The sequence below is a fragment of the Capra hircus genome, chromosome 18, assembly GCF_001704415.2.
Source record: "Capra hircus breed San Clemente chromosome 18, ASM170441v1, whole genome shotgun sequence".
Taxonomy (NCBI): domain Eukaryota; kingdom Metazoa; phylum Chordata; class Mammalia; order Artiodactyla; family Bovidae; genus Capra; species Capra hircus.
In genome coordinates, this window is record NC_030825.1 from 62066472 (window position 1) to 62086319 (window position 19848).

At 41.3% G+C, this 19848-nt stretch overlaps 1 protein-coding gene across 1 annotated transcript; it reads right to left on the bottom strand.

The window, feature by feature from the left end:
* Nucleotides 1176–18435, bottom strand: LOC102175108 (zinc finger protein 2 homolog). The gene is made up of 5 exons (XM_018063014.1): nt 18395–18435; nt 17704–17787; nt 8892–9018; nt 8310–8402; nt 1176–3631 (listed from the first exon to the last, which is right to left on the bottom strand). Exons 2-5 carry the CDS (start codon nt 17716–17718, stop codon nt 1734–1736), a joined length of 2133 nt encoding a protein of 710 aa, XP_017918503.1. The 5' UTR covers nt 17719–17787; nt 18395–18435; the 3' UTR covers nt 1176–1733.

Sequence of the window (19848 nt, forward strand, 5' to 3'; positions counted from 1 at the left end):
CTCCCCTTAGAATCCCCTGGAGCACTTCCTAGACACCACAGTGATGCTCCCACAGGACCAACATAGAAATCTGTTGGGAGGGCATCAGTGAGGTCATTTCCTGACATTGGTCATGTGATCTTGATGGGAAACCAGATGGAAACCACTTGGCTAAAGATTCTTTCTGAACCATTTCAATAAATACAAATCCCTGGTGGTCAGATCCCCACTCTAAGAAGTTATCAATCTGCAGGTCTACAGTGTGGCCGTTACTGGAGTCATCAGCAAATCCTATTTTTTTCTGATGTTTCTTCCCCCAAACCAACATTCAGGAGTCCTGAGCTCAAAGCCTCACACTCACCACTCCTCTCTGTAGGGGAGGATTTAGGGCAGGAAATTCTGAGAGAGGTCAAAACTAGAATCAGGCAGAGAAAACACCAGTTCTTGCAGTTTAGTCTTTAGAAGTTACGCTGGGTGAGGTGCTCTGGGCTCCCTAGGCTGAGTGTGAATTAATCCATTCAAACCAAAACGACGAATTCGGTGAGCACTGTGAGGGTGTCATTGAAGGGGGCTTGTAAAGTAGACCCTGGGGTTCAGCAAGACTGTTGATCTCAAGGAAGGTGGTCATCTAGAGCAGGTGCTCACAGGACTGGCTGGTTCAAGGAACTGCAGGCTGCCTGCTGCCCAGACAGATGCTGAGGCAGCAACAGCATGGAGCAGTTTAGGGAAACTGTCAACAATATTCATTTTTTGATATAAGGATATGAGATGTGTGACTTTCACAGCTTACCAAACAAAGCCCAGGAAGCACTTAGGAAGCATGGTATACACTAATTCCATGCCTTTTCCAGGAAAAGTTTCTAATACGTTTCTGCGTTATCACAGAAGCTGTCTTCATTTCAAGACTGTCAAGTAATAATCATGACTTGTGTTGATATTATAAAGATACATCAACATTGCAGTGAACTGTCATTGTGTTTTTCTTACAAATCAAGGATATTACTATTGAAACTTTAGAAGCAACTTCTATCTTACTTTCATACATGGAAAGATTAAATGATCACTTACATCATGGCAACTCCCAGATATTTCACATCAATGCCAAACACCTCCATTTAGATGGTCATTGTCTATTTTACATTATGGTATCCTTCATCTTCTAACGGAGAATAGATAGAAATGGTTGCAACACAATATAAAAAGGCTAATCTTTAATAAACCATAAAAAATCTATGTTTCCAAACACAGCATAAAGCTTAGTATGGATTGAGTGTTGAATTACATTCATGTCAAAGAATCTCAAATCATGTCATTATAAACAAGCATTCAAATGGCAATCCCCTCCAGTACTATTGTCTGGAAAATCCCATAGACACAGGAGCCTGGTAGGCTACAGTCTATGGGGTCGCAAAGAGTTGGACACGACTGAGCGACTTCACTTTCACTTTCATACATACATTGCTAAGAATTGTAACTTTCTAACCATCAACCGTCATCTCACGATTCATGCCAATATGTCCATTTTCCATGTGTTTTAACTATGGAGTGCTCCCTACAGTCATTCTACTTTAGAGAAACTTCTGAAAACAGATTGGTGAAATGCCTTCTATTATGCAATCTCTGATATTTATTTAGATTTTAACTTTTGATTACTTTTCTACATATTGGTTACATCATTTCCATTGTTTTTTTTGTATAAACTCTTGGGTTTTCTGATCCATGTTTAGGGCAAACCTCTTCCATCACTTGTTCCATTACTTGGGTTTCTCTCCAGTGTGTGTTCTCAGATGTTTAGTGAGATAATCACTCCGACCAAAGGCTTTGCCACATTCAGCACATTCATAAGGTCTCTCTCCAGTATGTATTCGCCGATGTTGAGTAAGACTTGAGTTGTGATTAAAGGCTTTGCCACATTCAGTACATTTATATGGTCTCTCTCCAGTATGCATGCGCTGATGTTCAGTAAGATTAGAACGCGTAATAAAGGCCTTGCCACATTCTGTACATTTATAAGGTCTATCCCCAGTATGAATTCGGTGATGTTGAGTAAGGGCTGAATTCGTAATAAAGGCTTTGCCACATTCATTACATTTGTATGGTTTTTCCCCAGTATGGATTCGAAGATGTCGAGTAAGAGCTGCACAACGATGAAAGGCTTTGTTACATTCTTTACATATATAAGGCTTCTCTCCAGTATGGATTCGCTGATGATGGGTTAGATATGAGGAACTGATAAAGGCTTCGCTACATTCTGTACATTTATAAGGTTTCTCTCCTGTATGAATTCGCCGATGTTGAATAAGATGTGAGTAGTCAGTAAAGGCTTTGCCACACACTGTACATTTGTAAGGTTTCTCTCCAGTGTGAATTCGCTGATGTCGACTAAGAAATGAGGAACGACGAAAGGCTTTGTTACATTCTTTACATATGTAAGGTTTCTCTCCAGTATGAATTCGCTGATGTTCAATAAGTTCTGAGTTGTAAGTAAAGGCTTTGCTACATTCTGTACATTTATAAGGTTTCTCTCCAGCATGAATTCGCTGATGTTGAGTAAGAAGTGAGTGACAGTTAAATGCTTTGCTACATTCTGTACACTTGAAAGATTTCCTTCCTGTATGAATTTTCCTATGTCTACTTGGACTGGATGACTTACTAAATACTTTCTCACGTATCTTACACTTGTTTTCTTTCTGTGGATTCTGAACAGTGTCCTGTTGAGTAAGTTCTGAACAGTGATTAGAAACCTTACTATATTCACTACAAGTCCTCTCTCCAGCACAAGTACTCTTATCTAGAGAAAAACCTGACATTTGATCAAAGGTATTTCTACATTTATTGCTTTTAGAATCCTTGTTTGAAGATTTAGGTCCCTGATGTTTCATAAGGTTTGAGTCTCCTTCAACTGTATACCTAGTTTCATTGCCTGAATATCTTCTCAGTCCACCATAAATATTCTTGTAATTATTGGAGCTGGAGCTCTTACTTAAGGTCAGACTCATTTTATTATATATGGAAAGTTGTTGTGTATTAACCATATCACGATATGTATTGAACAATGATGGTTGGATTGCATCTCTTCCATTATCATCAACATTATACATCTTGGAATGGAGAGAAAATATCTCTTGGGGAAAGAATAATGACACCCTGCTCACGGATCCCTCAAATTGATTAGACTGTGAGTTTTCACACTCATTGTTAAATTGTAGGTGTTCAGACACGCTTGAATGTATGTTTAGTTGAAGCCTTTGTTCAGAATGAGTATTTGCAGTAGAGACTAGATTATCTTCCAGATTTTCCACATTTTCTTTTAGAGAACACGTATGTTTCAAAAAAGGATGGAAATCTTTTCTTAAACACTTACACTTCTTGGCAGATGTTGAAGACTGAAGTTGGTGTTTTTCCCAATTTGACTCACGCTGCTCATTTCTTTTGCCAGTAATGTTAGCATTATGTGTCACTGTCTCCATTTCTTTATGTCCATAGAAACATCCTCTCTGTCTTTCATTTACCCTCGTATATTCCAGATCTTTCATTAAATTTAAGTTTCTGAGGTGAAATAATTGATATATTCCTAGGTTTCCTTTTGGGAATACTTCTTCTAATGCTGGATTCTTTGGCATCAAATTCTGGGTGTCTTGTGGAGACACAGCTGAAAGATACCAAAAAACAAGTAATTTTACCTGCTATTCTCAGTGAATATCTTTAAAGATTTAGAGAAAGTCGATGACCACAGCTAGTTTAAAAATAAAATAGAGACGGAAGGATCAAGATGCCAGAGGCTTAGGCAGATGTAGAAATCATAACTCTCTCCACAAATGAATGAGAAATGGAACAATTTTCACAGAGCCCAGCTGAACACTAGTAGAGGCCCTTGGAAATCTGAAAGGACAAGAAAGATTCCTGTTCTGCAGGGTAGACAAAAGAAAGAAGAAGGAAAAAGACGAGGAAAGGAACTGGGTTGGGGCCTGCAACCCTGCGGGGAGATGAAAGTGAGGAGAGGTCTCCATATCCGAGGAAGCCCCTCACTGGGGGAGCTCAGTTTGGACAGAAGGAGAGCCTCATTCTCTGTGGGAAGAAAACATGGCAACCAGGGTGTGGTAGCAGGACAGAGTGAGACCTGCACACAGGGTACTGACCTCAGCCCTGCCCACCCAGCCTTAGAGGCATGTCCAGCAATGCAAACAAGAGCTGGGTGCAGAAAGGTGGAGTTTGGAGAGCATACCGAGGCAGAGGACTGCAGTTGGCTGTGAGGAAACATCCTGAAGGGACTGGAGTGAGGCAGGAGCTCTGCAAACGGGATGCTTGTGGTGAAGCCTGAACCACCATAGAGCAGAGCACCACGGGTGAGTGATGCCCTCAAAAGAAGCCCATTGCATCTCCTGTCCCTTGAGCCCACCCCTGCTAGCCAAGGACTATGAAGAACTCTTCCCACGTAGGTCTTCTGAGCCCCCAGCCACGGCCTCCCCTATCGACATCCTCCACAATCAGCAGAATCTTGTGCTCTGGAGCAGCCTCAGGAGAAGACAGCTGTGAGTTGACCATATGCACAGATGGAGCAGAAAGCACAGGTGAAACCCACGGATAAAGAAGAAAAGCTGAAACCTCTCCTTGCAGCAACACAAGCCACGGCCTTACACCCAGGACCAGCTTTGTAACCTCAGCCCCTACAGAGCATCTGAATCAACGACAGGGCTCTCTCACTCATGGCAGGTATAGCTTTAGTAGCTGCAGAATTTGTGGGCTCCCATACGAGGGGGCGGGCCAGGATAGAGCCTGAGCTGCCCCGTAGCACCACAGCGGGTCCAGCTTCATGCTCAATGCAATCCCAGGACCTGACTTCACTGAATCTATGCTGGTGACCTTGTGAAAACAACAGCTGAGAGACACCAGGGCCATGTGCCATCACTCCCATGGTTAAGGTGAGCCAAGAGCAGTGCCAACACTACATAACATGAGATCTTGCAGAACGCATGAGAGGCGACACCAGAGCACACCCTGAGGTGAACATCCCCAGAGGAGTAATACTCAGTGACTTCTCTCCCAGTGGGTGTGCTCCAATCCCACCTGCCTCGCACCACAGATCAGAATCACAGCGAAGACTCAGATCTGGGGGCTCTATTCCACCATGCAGGGAGCAGGCCCCACCAGAGAGAGGGCAGTAACAACCACAGAACAAGGGGGAAACACAGCCCTGAATATTCAGAGCAGGCTCTGGATAACAGCTCACAGTTAACAGCAATCAGAGCACAGATCAAGAGAGGATAAGGGCACAAACCTCTGGATCAACCTCACCCACCAAGGTGCAGATACCAGAAGGAAGAGTAACTAGGTTGCTGCACTTTTCAAAACAGAGACCACAAATAGAACGCTAGACAAAATGAGATGGCAAAGAAATAGGTTACAGGGAAAGAAACAAGATAAAAACCTCCAAGGACCACTGAATTAAGAGGTTATAGGCAATCTAATGATTACTTCTTGCTTTTAGTCATCTTAAGTGGAGACACCAAACACTTTCACAAATCCTATGTGCCTAGTAATTCTTAAATCCACTTCTTGCCACACGTTTCTGAGAATGGTCTATTAGATGTTTCAATCTAAGAATCATAAATGATAGTGACAGAGAACTAGTCAGAAACTAGGCACACATAAGATAGTGTCCGAGGAAGCTGAATACAAATAAGATATACTTAATAAAGTACTAGTTTTAAGAAATTAAATAAGAAGAGAGACTTTCAAACTATGATTTAAAGAGGGAACTCTACTCATTGCTCTGTGGAGACCTAAATGGGAAGGAAATCAACAGGACGGTAAAGACTAGAGATCTCTTTAAGAAAATTAGAGGTACCAGGAATATTTCATGCAAAGATGGCAACAATAAAGGGCAGAAATGGGATGGATCTAAAAGAAGCAGAAGATATTAGGAGAAGTTGGAAAAATACATGGAAGAACTATACAAAAAAGATCTTAATGACTGAGATAACCACGATGGTGTGATCACTCACCTAGTAACAGACATCCTGGCATCCAAAGTCAAGTCGGCCTTAGAACACATGAATACCAATAAAGCTAGTGCAGGTGATGGAACGGCAGCTGAGCTATTTCAAGTCCTAAAAGATGATAATGCTAAAGTTCTGCACTCGATAAGCCAGCAAATTTGGAAAACTCAGCAGTGGCCTCAGGAAGGGAAATGGTCAGTTTTCATTCCAATCACAAAGAAAGGCAATCCCGAAGAACGCTCAAACTACTACACAATTTCCCTCATTTTAAACAAAAGCAAAGGCTCAAAATTCTCCAAGTGAGGCTTTAACAGTACGTGAACCGAGAGCTTCCAGATGTTCAAGTTGGATTTAGAAAAGGCAGAGGAACCAGAGAGCAAATTGCCAACATCCCTTGGATCATATAAAAAGCAAGAGTTCTTGAGAAACAACAACATCTGCTTTATTGACTACACCACAGCCTTTGATTGTGTGGACAACAAGAAACTGTGGAAAATTCTTAAAGAGATGGGAACACCAGACTACCTTATCTGCCTCCTGAGATATCTGTATGCATGTCAACAAGCAACAGTGAGAACTGGACATGTGACAATGGACTGATTCCAAATTGGGAAAGGAGTACGTCAAGGCTGTATACTGTCACCCTGCTTATTTAACTTATATGCACAGTACATCATGTGACATGCTGGGTTGGATGAAGCACAAGTTGGAATCATGATTTCAGGGAGAAATATCCATAATCTCAGATATACAGATGACACCACCCCTATAGCAGAAAGAGAAGAGGAACTGAGGAGACTCTTGATCAAACTGGAAGAAGAGGCTGAAAAAGCTGGCTTCCAACTCAGCCTTCAAAAAACAAAGATCATGGCACCGGTCATATCGTTTCATGGCAAACAGTGGGAGAAACAGGGGAAACAGTGAGTGACTTTATTTTTGGGGGTTTCAAAATCACTGCAGATGGTGACTACCGCCATGAAAGTAAAAGAGGCTTGCTCCTGGGAAGAAAAGCTATGACCAACCAAGGCAGCATATTAAAAAGCAGAAACATTACTTTGCTGACAAAGGTCCATCTAGTCAAATCTATGGTTTTTCCAGTAGTCATGTATGGATGTGAGAGTTGGAGCATGAAGAAAGCTGAGTGCCGAAGAATTGATGCTTTTGAACTGTGGTGTTGGAGAACATTCTTGAGAGTCCCTAGGACTGCAAGAAGATCACACCACTCCATCCTAAAGGAAATCAGTCCTCAATATTCACCGGAAGGACACGGTGAAGCTGAAGTTCCGATACTTTGGCCACCTGATGTGAAGAACTGACCCACTGAGAAAGACCATAATCCTGAGAAAGACTGAAGATGAGAGGAGAAGGGGATGACAGAGGATGAGATGGTTGCATGGCCTCACTGACTCAATGGACATGAGTTTGAGCAGGCTCTGGGAGTTGGTGATGGACAGGGAAGCCTGGCCTGGATTGCAGACTCAGACTCGACTGAGTGACTGAACTGAACTGATATGCATAACTGATTCTCTTTGCTGTATAGGAGTACAAAATTGGAAAACAGCTATATTCCAATTAGAACTCTTTATAAAGATTTCTTTATATAATCTAAATATTGTCATAGTCTGAATCAACCATTAATAATGTAGTGCAAAATGTGCTAAGATTTGATGTCAATTCATTTTAAAATTCTATGAGGTAATAGAACACCGGGGGAAAAACACTAAAGATATTTAATATGAGATCATATAAGGAAAAGCGAAACTTTCAAGTCAACCTGAGATGCGCATTGTTTCATTTTCACCAGGTTTTGCTTTCTGCAGTGAAAAATTACTTGAATTTGAAATTTATATAGAAGGTCCTGTGTGTCGCTCACAGTGGATAGGAAATTATAAATCAGAGAACAAAAACCAGTCCCCAGTATTCCAAGCAGTTTGGCAGTTTGTCTACCACTCCACTCACACATTTCTGTGTAGAGGTAGAAGGAAACATTACAAGGACTGTCATACAGTTGCTCAGAAATGGGCAGAGTTTTCCTAGGGCCCCCAAGTAACCAAAGATCAACGAATGAATGCAGTTTGTCACAAGCCAAGAGGAGACTTTTAGGTCACACTGTGATGGAGAAAAGTAATCACTGGAGATAAATTCATGAATGATTTCAGAGAGAGCATGGGGCAGGTGATTCATTTCTATGACAGCTGCAGACACAAACCCAGGTTGTCAAAAACTATTTCCATTGAAGCAAATCTTCCAAAGCCAGGTGAGGAAGGATGAGTTCCTTGGTGCTCCTTGGACATCTCATCTGAGTCATCATCTCCAACCATTCATACCTACCTGGGTAAATGGCTGTTGTCTCCATTCTCCTTATATTCCTGGGATCCTTCAATTGCTCCAGAAAGGTGACCAGGTCCAGCACAGAGACAAGCCCTGTTCATCAGAAAAAGGAATATTTGTGTTGTTAGAGATTCATCAGTATCAAAATCAGTATGTATTCAGGTGAGACGAGAATGCATTTTCTTCTAGAAGATGATTTTCTGAAACACTTTATTCCGCTATACAATACTAACAAACACCTAACAATCAGTCCTGAGATTCTGGTCAAGTAGTACTAAGGCAAAAGTAAGTAGTGTCACTGTGAAATTAAGAGAGGGTGCAACTATTTAATACCACAGAACTTACACAATTACCACTAACCTAGAAGGAAGGAGGCAGAGTACATCAAGGAAGAAAAACGTCACCAGTATAACGATTCATCATGGAGCCTTTCTTTCTAAACTAAGAAATAATCCATTATTCCCTAGAAAGCAGAGATCTGAAACTACTCTGGGAAGCAGAAAATTTCAGAAGACATTGTAGAAATGATGGAACAAAAACCTAGTGGGTAGATAAGGGATTCTGGAAGGCAGTTATCCTCACCCAAGGAGGCCAGGTTCCCGTAATTCTCTAACATCACGTCCCTGTACAATTTCCGCTGACTGAGGTCCAGGCATTCCCACTCCTCTTGAGTGAAGTCTATGGCCACATCCTGGAATGTCAGCCGTCCCTGAAATACAAAGTACAGATGCCATGTGGCCATGGGAAGACTTTCTAATGTGACCCAAAAAGAAAACAGCAAGTTCAGAGACCTCATCGTGAGTTGGTGGCTTGGCTGGTATTATAAAATATATTTTTTTACACAGTAATCCTTTTTACCCAATTTCTAATGTGAAGAAAGGAGGATAAGTTACGATCCACAAGCCTTTAAAGAAATTATTCTCATCTGAAAGAGCAATTATAAAATAATCAGGGCAACATTACCATATTTATTCTGTGATTCAGGAGCAGATCATGGCCATGTTTTAAGGATATCAGGATGGCAAAAGTCCAACCATGAGGGGTTACTTTTGTAGAAGAAGAAGGAACTTCGTCTACATGTACCCTAACCTTAAGTAATGCTTCTGTACTTCACCAAAGTAACAAAAGATTTTAAAAATGAATATAAATCACTTAAAGGCAAAGAAATTCATAATCTCTTATTGAAAGCTGCATTCTAAGAAAACTTTGTTCTATTAACGTAGAGATTAGACTAAATTCCAGTCTGGTACCAGCTTACCAGATAGCAAACCAGTTGTTTATTGGTTAACCTTAGAAAAATCTTTTCATAAATCATGAAGTAGCAGTAGTCTTACAAAGGCATCAGAGTGAAACCATAGAAGGCATGTTTAAATCTGATTAAACTGCAATTGACAGTGTAGCCTGGTCATTGCTGTGACTTGTAACACTTTTACAGGATAAGTAGAGTATTATAGTTGACCACATTTTATTAGGGCATATCAGATCTATATGAACTCCACATAATTTTAGGATATCTTATTGGTAACACCCACCACACAGCATAATCTGAGAAGATCTATCACCCCTTCAACAGTACTTCCCATGTCACTTTCCATGTCCAGTGAGCCCAGGTCGTTTAATAGCTCCCTGGGAGGTCTCAGGGGCCCTCTGACGCATTCCAAAGGCAGCTAAAAGTCAAGTCATTTAGGAAGTTTGTGGACAAATATCAAAAGGGGTTTTAACACTCAGTCAGATAAAATCATATAGATCACTGGGAAACAAAGTATTTACTTAGCCAAAGTAGCAAAGAAGATTTCAAAGGTAAACATAGAACAGATCACTTCAGAGGTAAAGAAACTTAAAATCCATTATCAAAGGCAGTTCAACATCTCAAGAAAACTCATATTTATGCACAAAACTCGTCCCTTGTGGTCCACTTTCCATGAAACTTTATTACTTTCTGTATCCATTAGTTTGTTCTCCCATCTTGAAATAGCCTCCTGTAAGTCAGACCTACTTCCTCTTTCCTTCATAAAATGTAGTTTCATTTCTCATACCTTCTTTACTGAAAATACACATGCTACTTTCCTTAAGCAAGTAAGAACTTAAGCATTCTGTAGATTGGTGAACATAATACCAGTGATAATTAAAAAAAAAAAAATCTAGAGAACATCTCGGAATGGCATCAAGCATTATTCATGAATAGTCCAAAATCTCTTGCTTCTCTGTAAGAGGAAGTTAGTCCTCAGTAATGAATGTTTCAGAATCTTATTTTATTTGGAAATGACCTAGGTGTTCAATAAACTTCCGTCACTTAGTTTAGAACAGCCCTAGAAATTCAGGTTACCACAATCTATAGAATGTCTTAGAGAGACATTTCTGAAGCATAATTATTCTTAATAGAGTTTATCTAAAAGCTCTGTTCTCTTTTACATTTTCTTTGAAGTTTTTTCTTCCTTTCCTGGAGGTACTATCCTGGTTGACAAACTTGTAAAAGATATAAAAATATAACAGCATTTAACTTATAATAAACCTAGGGACAATGAAAATACTGTGCTTAATGACTCAAAGACATATCTACATTAGATTTGCAAACAAACATTAATATTAGATATTTAATATTGAATATTTCCCAGTTCACGTGAATCTGAAATTCATTTAGGTTAATTTCTCTTGGAGTTAGAATTGTCTGATTTGTAAGCGCTTACTTTCCTTTCAGTTCAGTTCAGTCGCTCAGTCGTGTCCAACTCTTTGCGACCCCAAGAATTGCAGCATGCCAGGCCTCCCTGTCAATCACCAACTCTCAAAGTTCACTCAAACTCACCTCCACTGAGTCAGTGATGCCATCCTTCCATCTCATCCTCTGTTGTCCCCTTCTCCTCCTGCCCCCAATCCCTCCCAGCATCAGGGTCTTTTCCAATGAGTCAACTCTTCGCATGAGCTGGCCAAAGTATTGGAGTTTCAGCTTTAGCATCAGTCCTTCCAATGAACACCCGGACTGATTTCCTTTAGAATGGACTGGCTGGATCTCCTTGCAGTCCAAGGGACTCTCAAGAGTCTTCTCCAACACCACAGTTCAAAAGTTTCAATGCTTTAGCACTCAGCTTTCTTCACCGTCCAACTCTCACATCCATACATGACCACTGGAAAAACCATAGCCTTGACTAGATGGACCTTTGTTGGCAAAGTAGTGTCTCCGCTTTTCAACATGCTATCTAGGTTGGTCATAACTTTTCTTCCAAGGAGTAAGCATCTTTTAATTTTATGGCTGCAGTCACCATCTGCAGTGATCTTGGAGCACAAAAAAATAAAGTCTGACACTGTTTCCACTGTTTCCCCATCTATTTCCCATTAAGTGATGGGACCAGATGCCATGATCTTCGTTTTCTGAATGTTGAGCTTTAAGCCAACTTTCTCACTAAATTAGAACTCATTTACAACTTCAGCAATATTATAAAAAAAAAAGCACACACTGAGACATACATACATCCAGACGGACAGACAGAGATCTCATAGTTTCCTGCCTGAGATTTAAAACATCTCTTTGACCCTTGTATTTTGTTTGTTTGGCTTGAAGTTCTATTTTGCCCAAGGCTGAGTAGGGTCTCAGGGAAAATGAGTACTGTATTTCAAGGACATGGAAAGGGGTAACTTCAAGCTTTTCCCTAGGCAGGCCTTTTAACAAGCTAGTTGGTTTTAAATGCATATGCAAAAGGAAAGGGTTTTGCAGTTTCAAAGGGAAAGAAAATTTCATTTTAACCAGTTTTCTCCAGAGTCTGAAGAATATCAGGGCCATCCTATGTCAAAAAGTTGTCTTTCCTTTCTGTAGTCTTAGTTTTATAGCTAAAATATAGACCAAATAATGCTCAAATTGACTTTGATATCAGGGGTATTTCAGCTCATAAAAATTTTGGAGTGTCCCTCTGGTGGGAAGTGAGGTCTTTGTCCCATCAGAAGAATCTGAAGGGTTAAGGGAATTTGCAGGACTGGGGGAAGCTTGGTCCTTCCCAGCCCTGTAAAACAGGAGTACTCAGAAGGGAATTCTTTAGGGTGTTCCAGAGAGGGGGAAGCTTGGTTCCCTCTCCACCTGAGAGAGAAGCTTCCTTAGAAGGGGATTCTTTAGAATCTTAGGACATTTTTTGATCCTTCAGGCTTTTGAATATAGAAGACAGACCTGGACCACAGGGAACCTCAGAATCCTTTCCTAGAGATGTGGATAGGAAAGGTTGAGTAGGGGTCATCTAGGAAATCTGATGGAGAGAGACAGAGAGGGACAGGAGACAGGGAGGCAATAGAACGTAAGGAAATTCTGAGTCCTTTCCCTTCTTTTGGAAAAACTTAAGTGTGCCATTCAGAGGCCATTTTTGGGGGGGTCCTCCGTGTGTATTGGAGCCAGGCCTTTTGGAGAGTCAAAAGTTTTCAGTTTCTGAGATGTAGCCAAGGGTTGAGTAAGCCTCCTGGGACGTAACAGAACCCACTCTTAGCCTACCTACCATAAAATGGGAGTACTGAGAGTCACTGGCTGACAGAAAGGCGTCCCTTTTCTCCCAGTGATCTATCCGTGCGACTAATGCACAAAATGGCCGAGCGTCCCAACAGTCGCATCCGACAGTTAGAGGAGACCACTGAGAACCATGCAGCTACGCCACCACGTGACACGAGCAGAGAAAGACAGATATTCCTGGGAGCAACCAGGTGACTCACCATTTGGTGATTCCCTGAAACGTGGAAGACACTCTTGGGATGGCTCAGAGGCAACACCCAGGTTCCTGTAAATCAGTCTGGACCCACAGGGAAAGAAGTGAAAGTGACAGGGAAGAAGGCTGAGGAATCTGCCTTACAATATATACAGGAGGCGGTGGCCCGGGGACAATGGTTTCTATTTGCTTCAACCAGTATGTGCCTGACATGGTGGATGGAAGTTGTCTTGCTTGGGGGCGAATGCCCTTATGGCCTGATCTGTTCTGTGTGCCCCCTATCCTCACATGGTAGTCTTTCTGTGACAGGCGCCCTAATGGCTTTTATGTGTCTGACCTGTGCCCACACAATACTGGTTGGTATAGTCCTCAGTTGGAAAAAAGACAAAGGAGAGACCCTCACCCATTCAAGCGACAGCTACTCTGGGTGCAGTGAGCAGTGGGGCGTTTGGAATACCAGAGTAGGTAACCCTGGCCAGAGTTCCTCAATTGCCACCAGAGCAGTTGCCTGTTGGCAGAGGGTCCCTATGAGAAATGAGAAGCGAGGAGGTGGGGAAGAGACTCCAAGTCCCTGAACAAGCCACCAAAAATGTCATGGTCTGGGTGCGGGTTGGAAAAGAATTTCCAGACATGAGCCAATACGGGCCTGGTTTTTCAGTTTCTACATTCTAAGACCCTCCTTGGTTTTATCTGCTCTTCACTCTTTGGGTAACCACAACCTTGGCAGAAAGAATCATTTTAACTATTTAGTATATACTCTATATCTTTGATTGTTTTTATCAGAGTCTTGAAAGTGCAAGAGAAGTAACTAAAAATCCGTAATGTTGCTCTTGCACCTTTTGGCACATATTTTAACAAACAGCTATTAAATGGCAGAGCTTAAACTTTACTTCATTTTATGTACTTTAGACTTTAACTAATAAAACACAGAGTCACAGAGACAATTCTAAGAAAAGTTGATAGAAGTTTCTGTAACTGTAAAGAATACTAAAGACATAAAAAGTTTTAGTCACTCAGTCCTGTCCCATTCTTTGTGACTCCATGCACTCTAACTTGCCAGATTTCTCTGTCCAAGTAATTCCCAAGCAGGAATACTGGAATGGATAGTCATTCCCTTCCCCAGAAGTTCTTCAAAAAAACAAAGCAAAAAGAAAAGAAGAAAATGAATAATTGATATTTTAAAAATGTGTTGTAGGTAAATTTCACTTCATACATGCCTTCCCTGATCTGTAGCCTAATGTTGTGGTCCTTTACTGGACCGGAATCTGGTGGTCCAGAGTCCATGATAAGAAAGTCAAAGAGAGAAAGAGGCTGATATTCCCTGGTTTACACCAAGAACCAATAAAGCCCTTGACAAAGGGCTTGTACCACTCACGAGGGCACAGGGCATCCTCTCGAAGAGGTCTTGAAAGCCCGGGCAAGAATGTGAGCTCGCCAGGTTTCCATGCTCCAGAGAATTAGACTGAGGGAGAGAGAGAGACAGACAGACAGAGAGAAAGAAAGAAAGTCACAGGGACTCAAGCTCTGATGGAACAAGGGTGCTTTAATGATCTTTGTGTGAGCATACATAGGCTGTTAAGGAATTTCTTTGACAATGGTAAAGATCAGAAAACCAAACGTATAGTAACCATTACCAAGGAAACACGGAATGAACAATGGTCATAAGGTCAGAAGACAACCCACATCTCAAGAGGGAGGGTCGTGACTAGGCAGATTTACCGAAGGGAAAGAGTTTACTGAAGGAAATCCATACATGCAATTCATCTCATTATCTCAGTCCTGGGAGCAGACTGAACTGGTGTTATACTATAATATAACTTTTACACAGCAATATTTTCTACCATAATCCTAACCAAAAAAAAAAGATGAGAAATGACCCACACACCATTTCAGAAACTATTCTGATCTGGAAAAGAAATGATAAAATAATCAGAACAACACAGGCATATTTATTTTTGAGTGCTGTATTTGTATGACACAGGATGAATTGTCTATCAAGGAAACAGGCAATATTTTTAAAAAGCATACTCTGACCCAAGAGTTCTTGAGTGGGAGAAATGTACCATTTATTTTAGCAAGCTTAATTTTTTCCAGAGTATTGTTAACAAGCTTCTTTTAGATAGTGATGTTCAAAATTCTGCTCCATGAGTTACTGTTTTGAATAGTAATGAAATACAATAGTAAGGTAAGCATTCATACTTACTTTTGAACTTCAGGTGTTTTACAAATTTTACAGATCCAATATGATAGCATCCTCAGTAGCAACAATCATTTTAACTATTTAGGATATACTATGTATTTTTTTGAGAGTTTTTACAGAGGCTTGGATGTGTAACGGAAATAATTTAAAATCAATTATGTTGTTGCTCCACCTTTTTGCAAATATGTAGCAAACATTCCTTAAACAGCTTAGATTTACTTTACTTTATGTACTCTAAACTTTAATAATACACAGACAAATATATAGGGACAACTCTAAAGAAAGTTCATAGAAGTTTTTCTAACTGTGAAGAATACAAAATACAAGAAAAATAACTGATCAAATCATATGAACATTTTCATGCATACATATCTTAAAATGGAACTATGTATTCATTTCACTAAAATGAAACAATCTAAGGTCATGAAAAATATGTAAGAACAATTTTCAAAGGTTAGAATAAATAAAAATATTCAGGAAATGATGACGGCTTTTATATAAACCTAGGTTTCTGCCTGCACACACAGATGCATACATAAAGACACTTAAGGTAAAAGGAACCTTCCATAAGTAACAGATCTTTTAGAAGAAACATTTTTAACCCACTTTTTTTTTTTTTTTAAACTCAAGTGTTTTTTAGTATTTATGGTAAAACAAACATTTACAAATTGTGCGTGAATGCGTGCTAAGTCACATCAATCATGTCTAACACTTTGGGACCGCACGGATTGTAGCCATCCAGACTCCTCTGTCCATGGGATTTCCCAGGCAAGAATACTGGAGGGGGCTGACATTTCCTTCTCCAGGGGACCTTCCCAACCCAAGGATCAAACCCAGTTCTCCTGAATTGGCAGGCGGATTCTTTACCACTGAGCCACCTGGGTTCACCGAAAACATTGTTTTCTCTTTAGTAAGAATGATCAAAAACACAATGAGAAATAGTCTACATTTTATTAGCAAATATAGCATGACACCTATTTAGAACACATTTCCAGACCTATGTGCAGAAATGTAAATCTTTATTGAAGCACATAAAGTCTGAAAATCACAAGTTTTACTTGGAAGATGTGGTGACATAAAGACTTCAGTGACTGCAATTTCAGAACAATTCAAACTCAAAACAAACATGGATATTTCAAGTCTCAGCTGTATCTAAGAGAGCCAACATAATTTTGAATTTAAAAGTGAAAAAAACCTAAATAGAGGGAAACTACAGATTTCTGTAATTACAATCTGTAAATCTGTAATTCTGCCAAATTACAGATGAAGTTATGACTGTATAGACTAGTGAAACTTCAAAATATATGAAGTAAAATAGCTACAAGGTAGCCAAGGAAGCTCACTTAAAGAGAGACTTAAGACATTATTTTGAACAATAAAACAGAAGGTAAACACAACAAAATATTTTTAAATAATGCAATTAGGTGAGGTATTCCAAGGTAACAACAAAAATCAGAGGGGAAAAAAAATCAAAGGGCATAAAAGAAAGATTTAGGTTTCAGCACCGTGTAATAAAAAATTTAGGGACTTGCCTGACGGTCCAGTGATAAGAAATCTCCCTGTCAATGCAGAAGACGTGGGTTCCATGTCTGGTCAGGGAAGATCCCTCATGCCTTGAAGCAACTAAGCTAGTGACGAACAACTACTAAAGCCCACCTGCTCCAGAGCCTGCCAGTTATTAATACAACGACTGAACCGGTGCCTTAGAGCCAGAGCTCCACAACACGATATTAGTGTCTCCTAATCACAACGGAGAAACCCCAAGTGCATCAGCAAAAGCCCAGTATAGCCAAAAATAAATAAATACTAAACCTAAAAAAAAAAAAAAAAATTTGGCAGGCTTTGGTCCCCTGGTCGTGGAAGTTTGTTAACTACTCTTCGAATTTTTTTTTTTTTTTTTTTCCTCTTGGAATTTCCTTAGGGAGTGAAGTGGCTTTATTACTATCCGTGGTCCCTGATAATTTATGCTAACAACATGACCTACGGTCGACCCCTAGTTTAATAATGGGATGACTCAGGTTGTGAGGCTGGCCATTTCACAAAGACCAAGGAAGTGACTACAAGTTTGGGGCTTTGAGCCAGGTGGGCTTATTAGCTTCCCTGGTGGCTCAGTGTATAAAGCAACTGCCTGCAGAGAAGGATATGGCAACCCACTCCAGTATTCTTGCCTGAAGAATCCCATGGACAGACGAGCCTGACGGGCTACAGTCCACGGGGTTGCAAAGAGCTGGACACGATGGAGCGACTTCACTTTTCTAAGGAGGGGAGAATGCTGGAGATGTTATCAATCCCGCCTATGTAGCTAAACCCCAATAAAAACTCAAGACTTAAAAGCTTGAGTGAGCTTCTTTGGCTGGCAATACTCTGTTTTCTGCACACTGATGTGCCAGGTCCCTTGGGATGATGACTATCGGTCAGCTCAAACAAACCCGTTCAGAAGTTAAGAAGCTTATCAAGTCCAAAGAAACAGCATTTCAGGAAAGGCAGACAGAACAAACAAAAGGACTATGCCTCTTACCTCGGAAGGAGTCATTTCTGACTCCTCGCTTTCCTCTTCCTCTGGGGTTCCTTCTCACGTTAAGATCAGTCTTGGGAAGTGACCCTTCAATGTTGAAAATAGACTGTTTAATACTTAGAAAAACACACCAAGGTCACTATAACACACCCACACACAGAGGGAGGATCTCAACAGGTACAAAACACAATCCTCCACGGCCACGGACACAGCAGGGATTCTGGAACACAGAGTCAAACGAGGTGTTTTTAGTTTTATTCTTTTCTTCAGAACTCGCGGCCCTTCCTGTGAATACCACACGTTCTAGGCTGACCCTCCCTTTCAAACCTTAGGCGAGACCCTGACCAAACTCCATACAGGATAGAGCCTCCTTCACCTCTTCGTGGATCAGGGACCTAGGGGTTGGGCAATGCAGGACTTTAAACAGCGGTCTCTACAAGTTAGAAGGTAGAACAGCCAGAGAAGGACACGGACTCTCGAACGGTATCAACAGGAAGCGGACGTGGACCCAGGGACCCGGAAGCTAAGCTAACGGACTTCAGAACTTCTCACTGCGATGCGAGGACAGGCACTGGGAACGAGAAAACGGGAACGGTAGTTTGAACGTCCACAGAGACCCCCGACGCCCACGTGTGAAAGACAACAGGCTGTGGACTAGGAATTGGGTTTTAAACAAATAAACAAACAAACTCACCAGAACACTCTGTCGCTCATTTAAACTCAATTCCGGGTTGGCAAGACTGCGCACGCGCGGGCGGAAGATCCGGTACAGAGGAAGGTGAATGCGCTACGCCGCGGCCAACGTGAGGCGACGAAAGGGGAGAGGGTGGGACGAGGCCGGAAACGCAGGTACTTATGGGCGGGGCCAGTGGGGGCGGAGTCTTGCCTCCCCTCAACCCCGCCCCTGTCAGTTTTGGGTCTGTTGGTCCTTCTGGCCAGCTGTGCTTCCTTTCTTGCCTTTTGATGCCTTTAAGTCTGTTTGATTTCCTCTGGAGCAGAGCTGCTTCCTGCCTGTTCTAAGTTAGTGTTTCTAACAATATAAGGGAAAAGAGAAAGAATTTTGAGAGCCGCCTCGATGGGAAGCCGAGATGTTTTCAGCAAGTTGAAAAACGGGGAAAATTCAAAAGCCCTTTGTGTGAGTGTGTGAAGATGGGTGTCTCCTCAGTGAGGAAAAGTAGAATGTAACCACTCAGATAATCCGTTGGGAGGAAGCCTCAGTAATTGTTACCAGAGACCTGCTTACATCAGGGCAGCTGGCTTTACTCTTAGGAAGTGATTCCAGAAAGAAAGAGGGAGACCCGAATCCACAGTGTCGTTTATAACGTAACCACAGAAATGACATACAGTTACTCCTGTCAGAATATCTTGAGACATAGATTGCCTCTGTTAATTGTTGCTGTTGCTGCTGCTGCTGCTGAAGCAACCAATTGCCCTGCTTCTTCCAGGACTGAACAAGTTTCCAAGAAGCAGGACTTTTTGTGCTAAAACTGGGCATGAAAGTAGGCAAATAGGGCGCATGGATCACATCGACTGCTTTTCAGTAGCTTCCCAAACACCCTCTCCCACTGTTGGCTTTCTTTCCTAACCTCCTCCTCTTCACCCAGTCCTTGAAAGGATAATCTGGAGAAGAGCTAACTCAACACAGGAAAAACAGTGAGAGGCCCACAAACCATTGTATCCCAGGAGAGTACACCTTTCTCTTTAAATGTGAGATTAGCAACTTCCCTGGTAGTCCAGTGGTTAAGATGCTTTGCTTTCACTGCAGGTTATTGGGTGCAATCCCTGCTCAGGGAGCCAAGATCTCAGAGTTCAAGACTGAATCATTTCTTACACAGAAAGCATTAATCATTACAATATAAAGGAAAATGTATGTCAAGGTACTACATTACTTATTAAAGAAAATGTGTTCAGGAGCATCGCCAGCAGCACAATGGTTAAGACCCCACCTTCCGATGCAGCATCGCAGTTCCTTCCCTAGCCGGGGAACTAAGGTCCCACATGTTTTGGGGTGTGAACAAAATGAAAAGAAAATATGTTTCATAACTATCTGTCAGTGGGGACAAATTCTAAGTAGAGGATATTGCTTTTCATCATAGAAGTATCAGTAGGTCAAATCTCACGATTCCCTGCTGGAACCTCTGGTTCTGA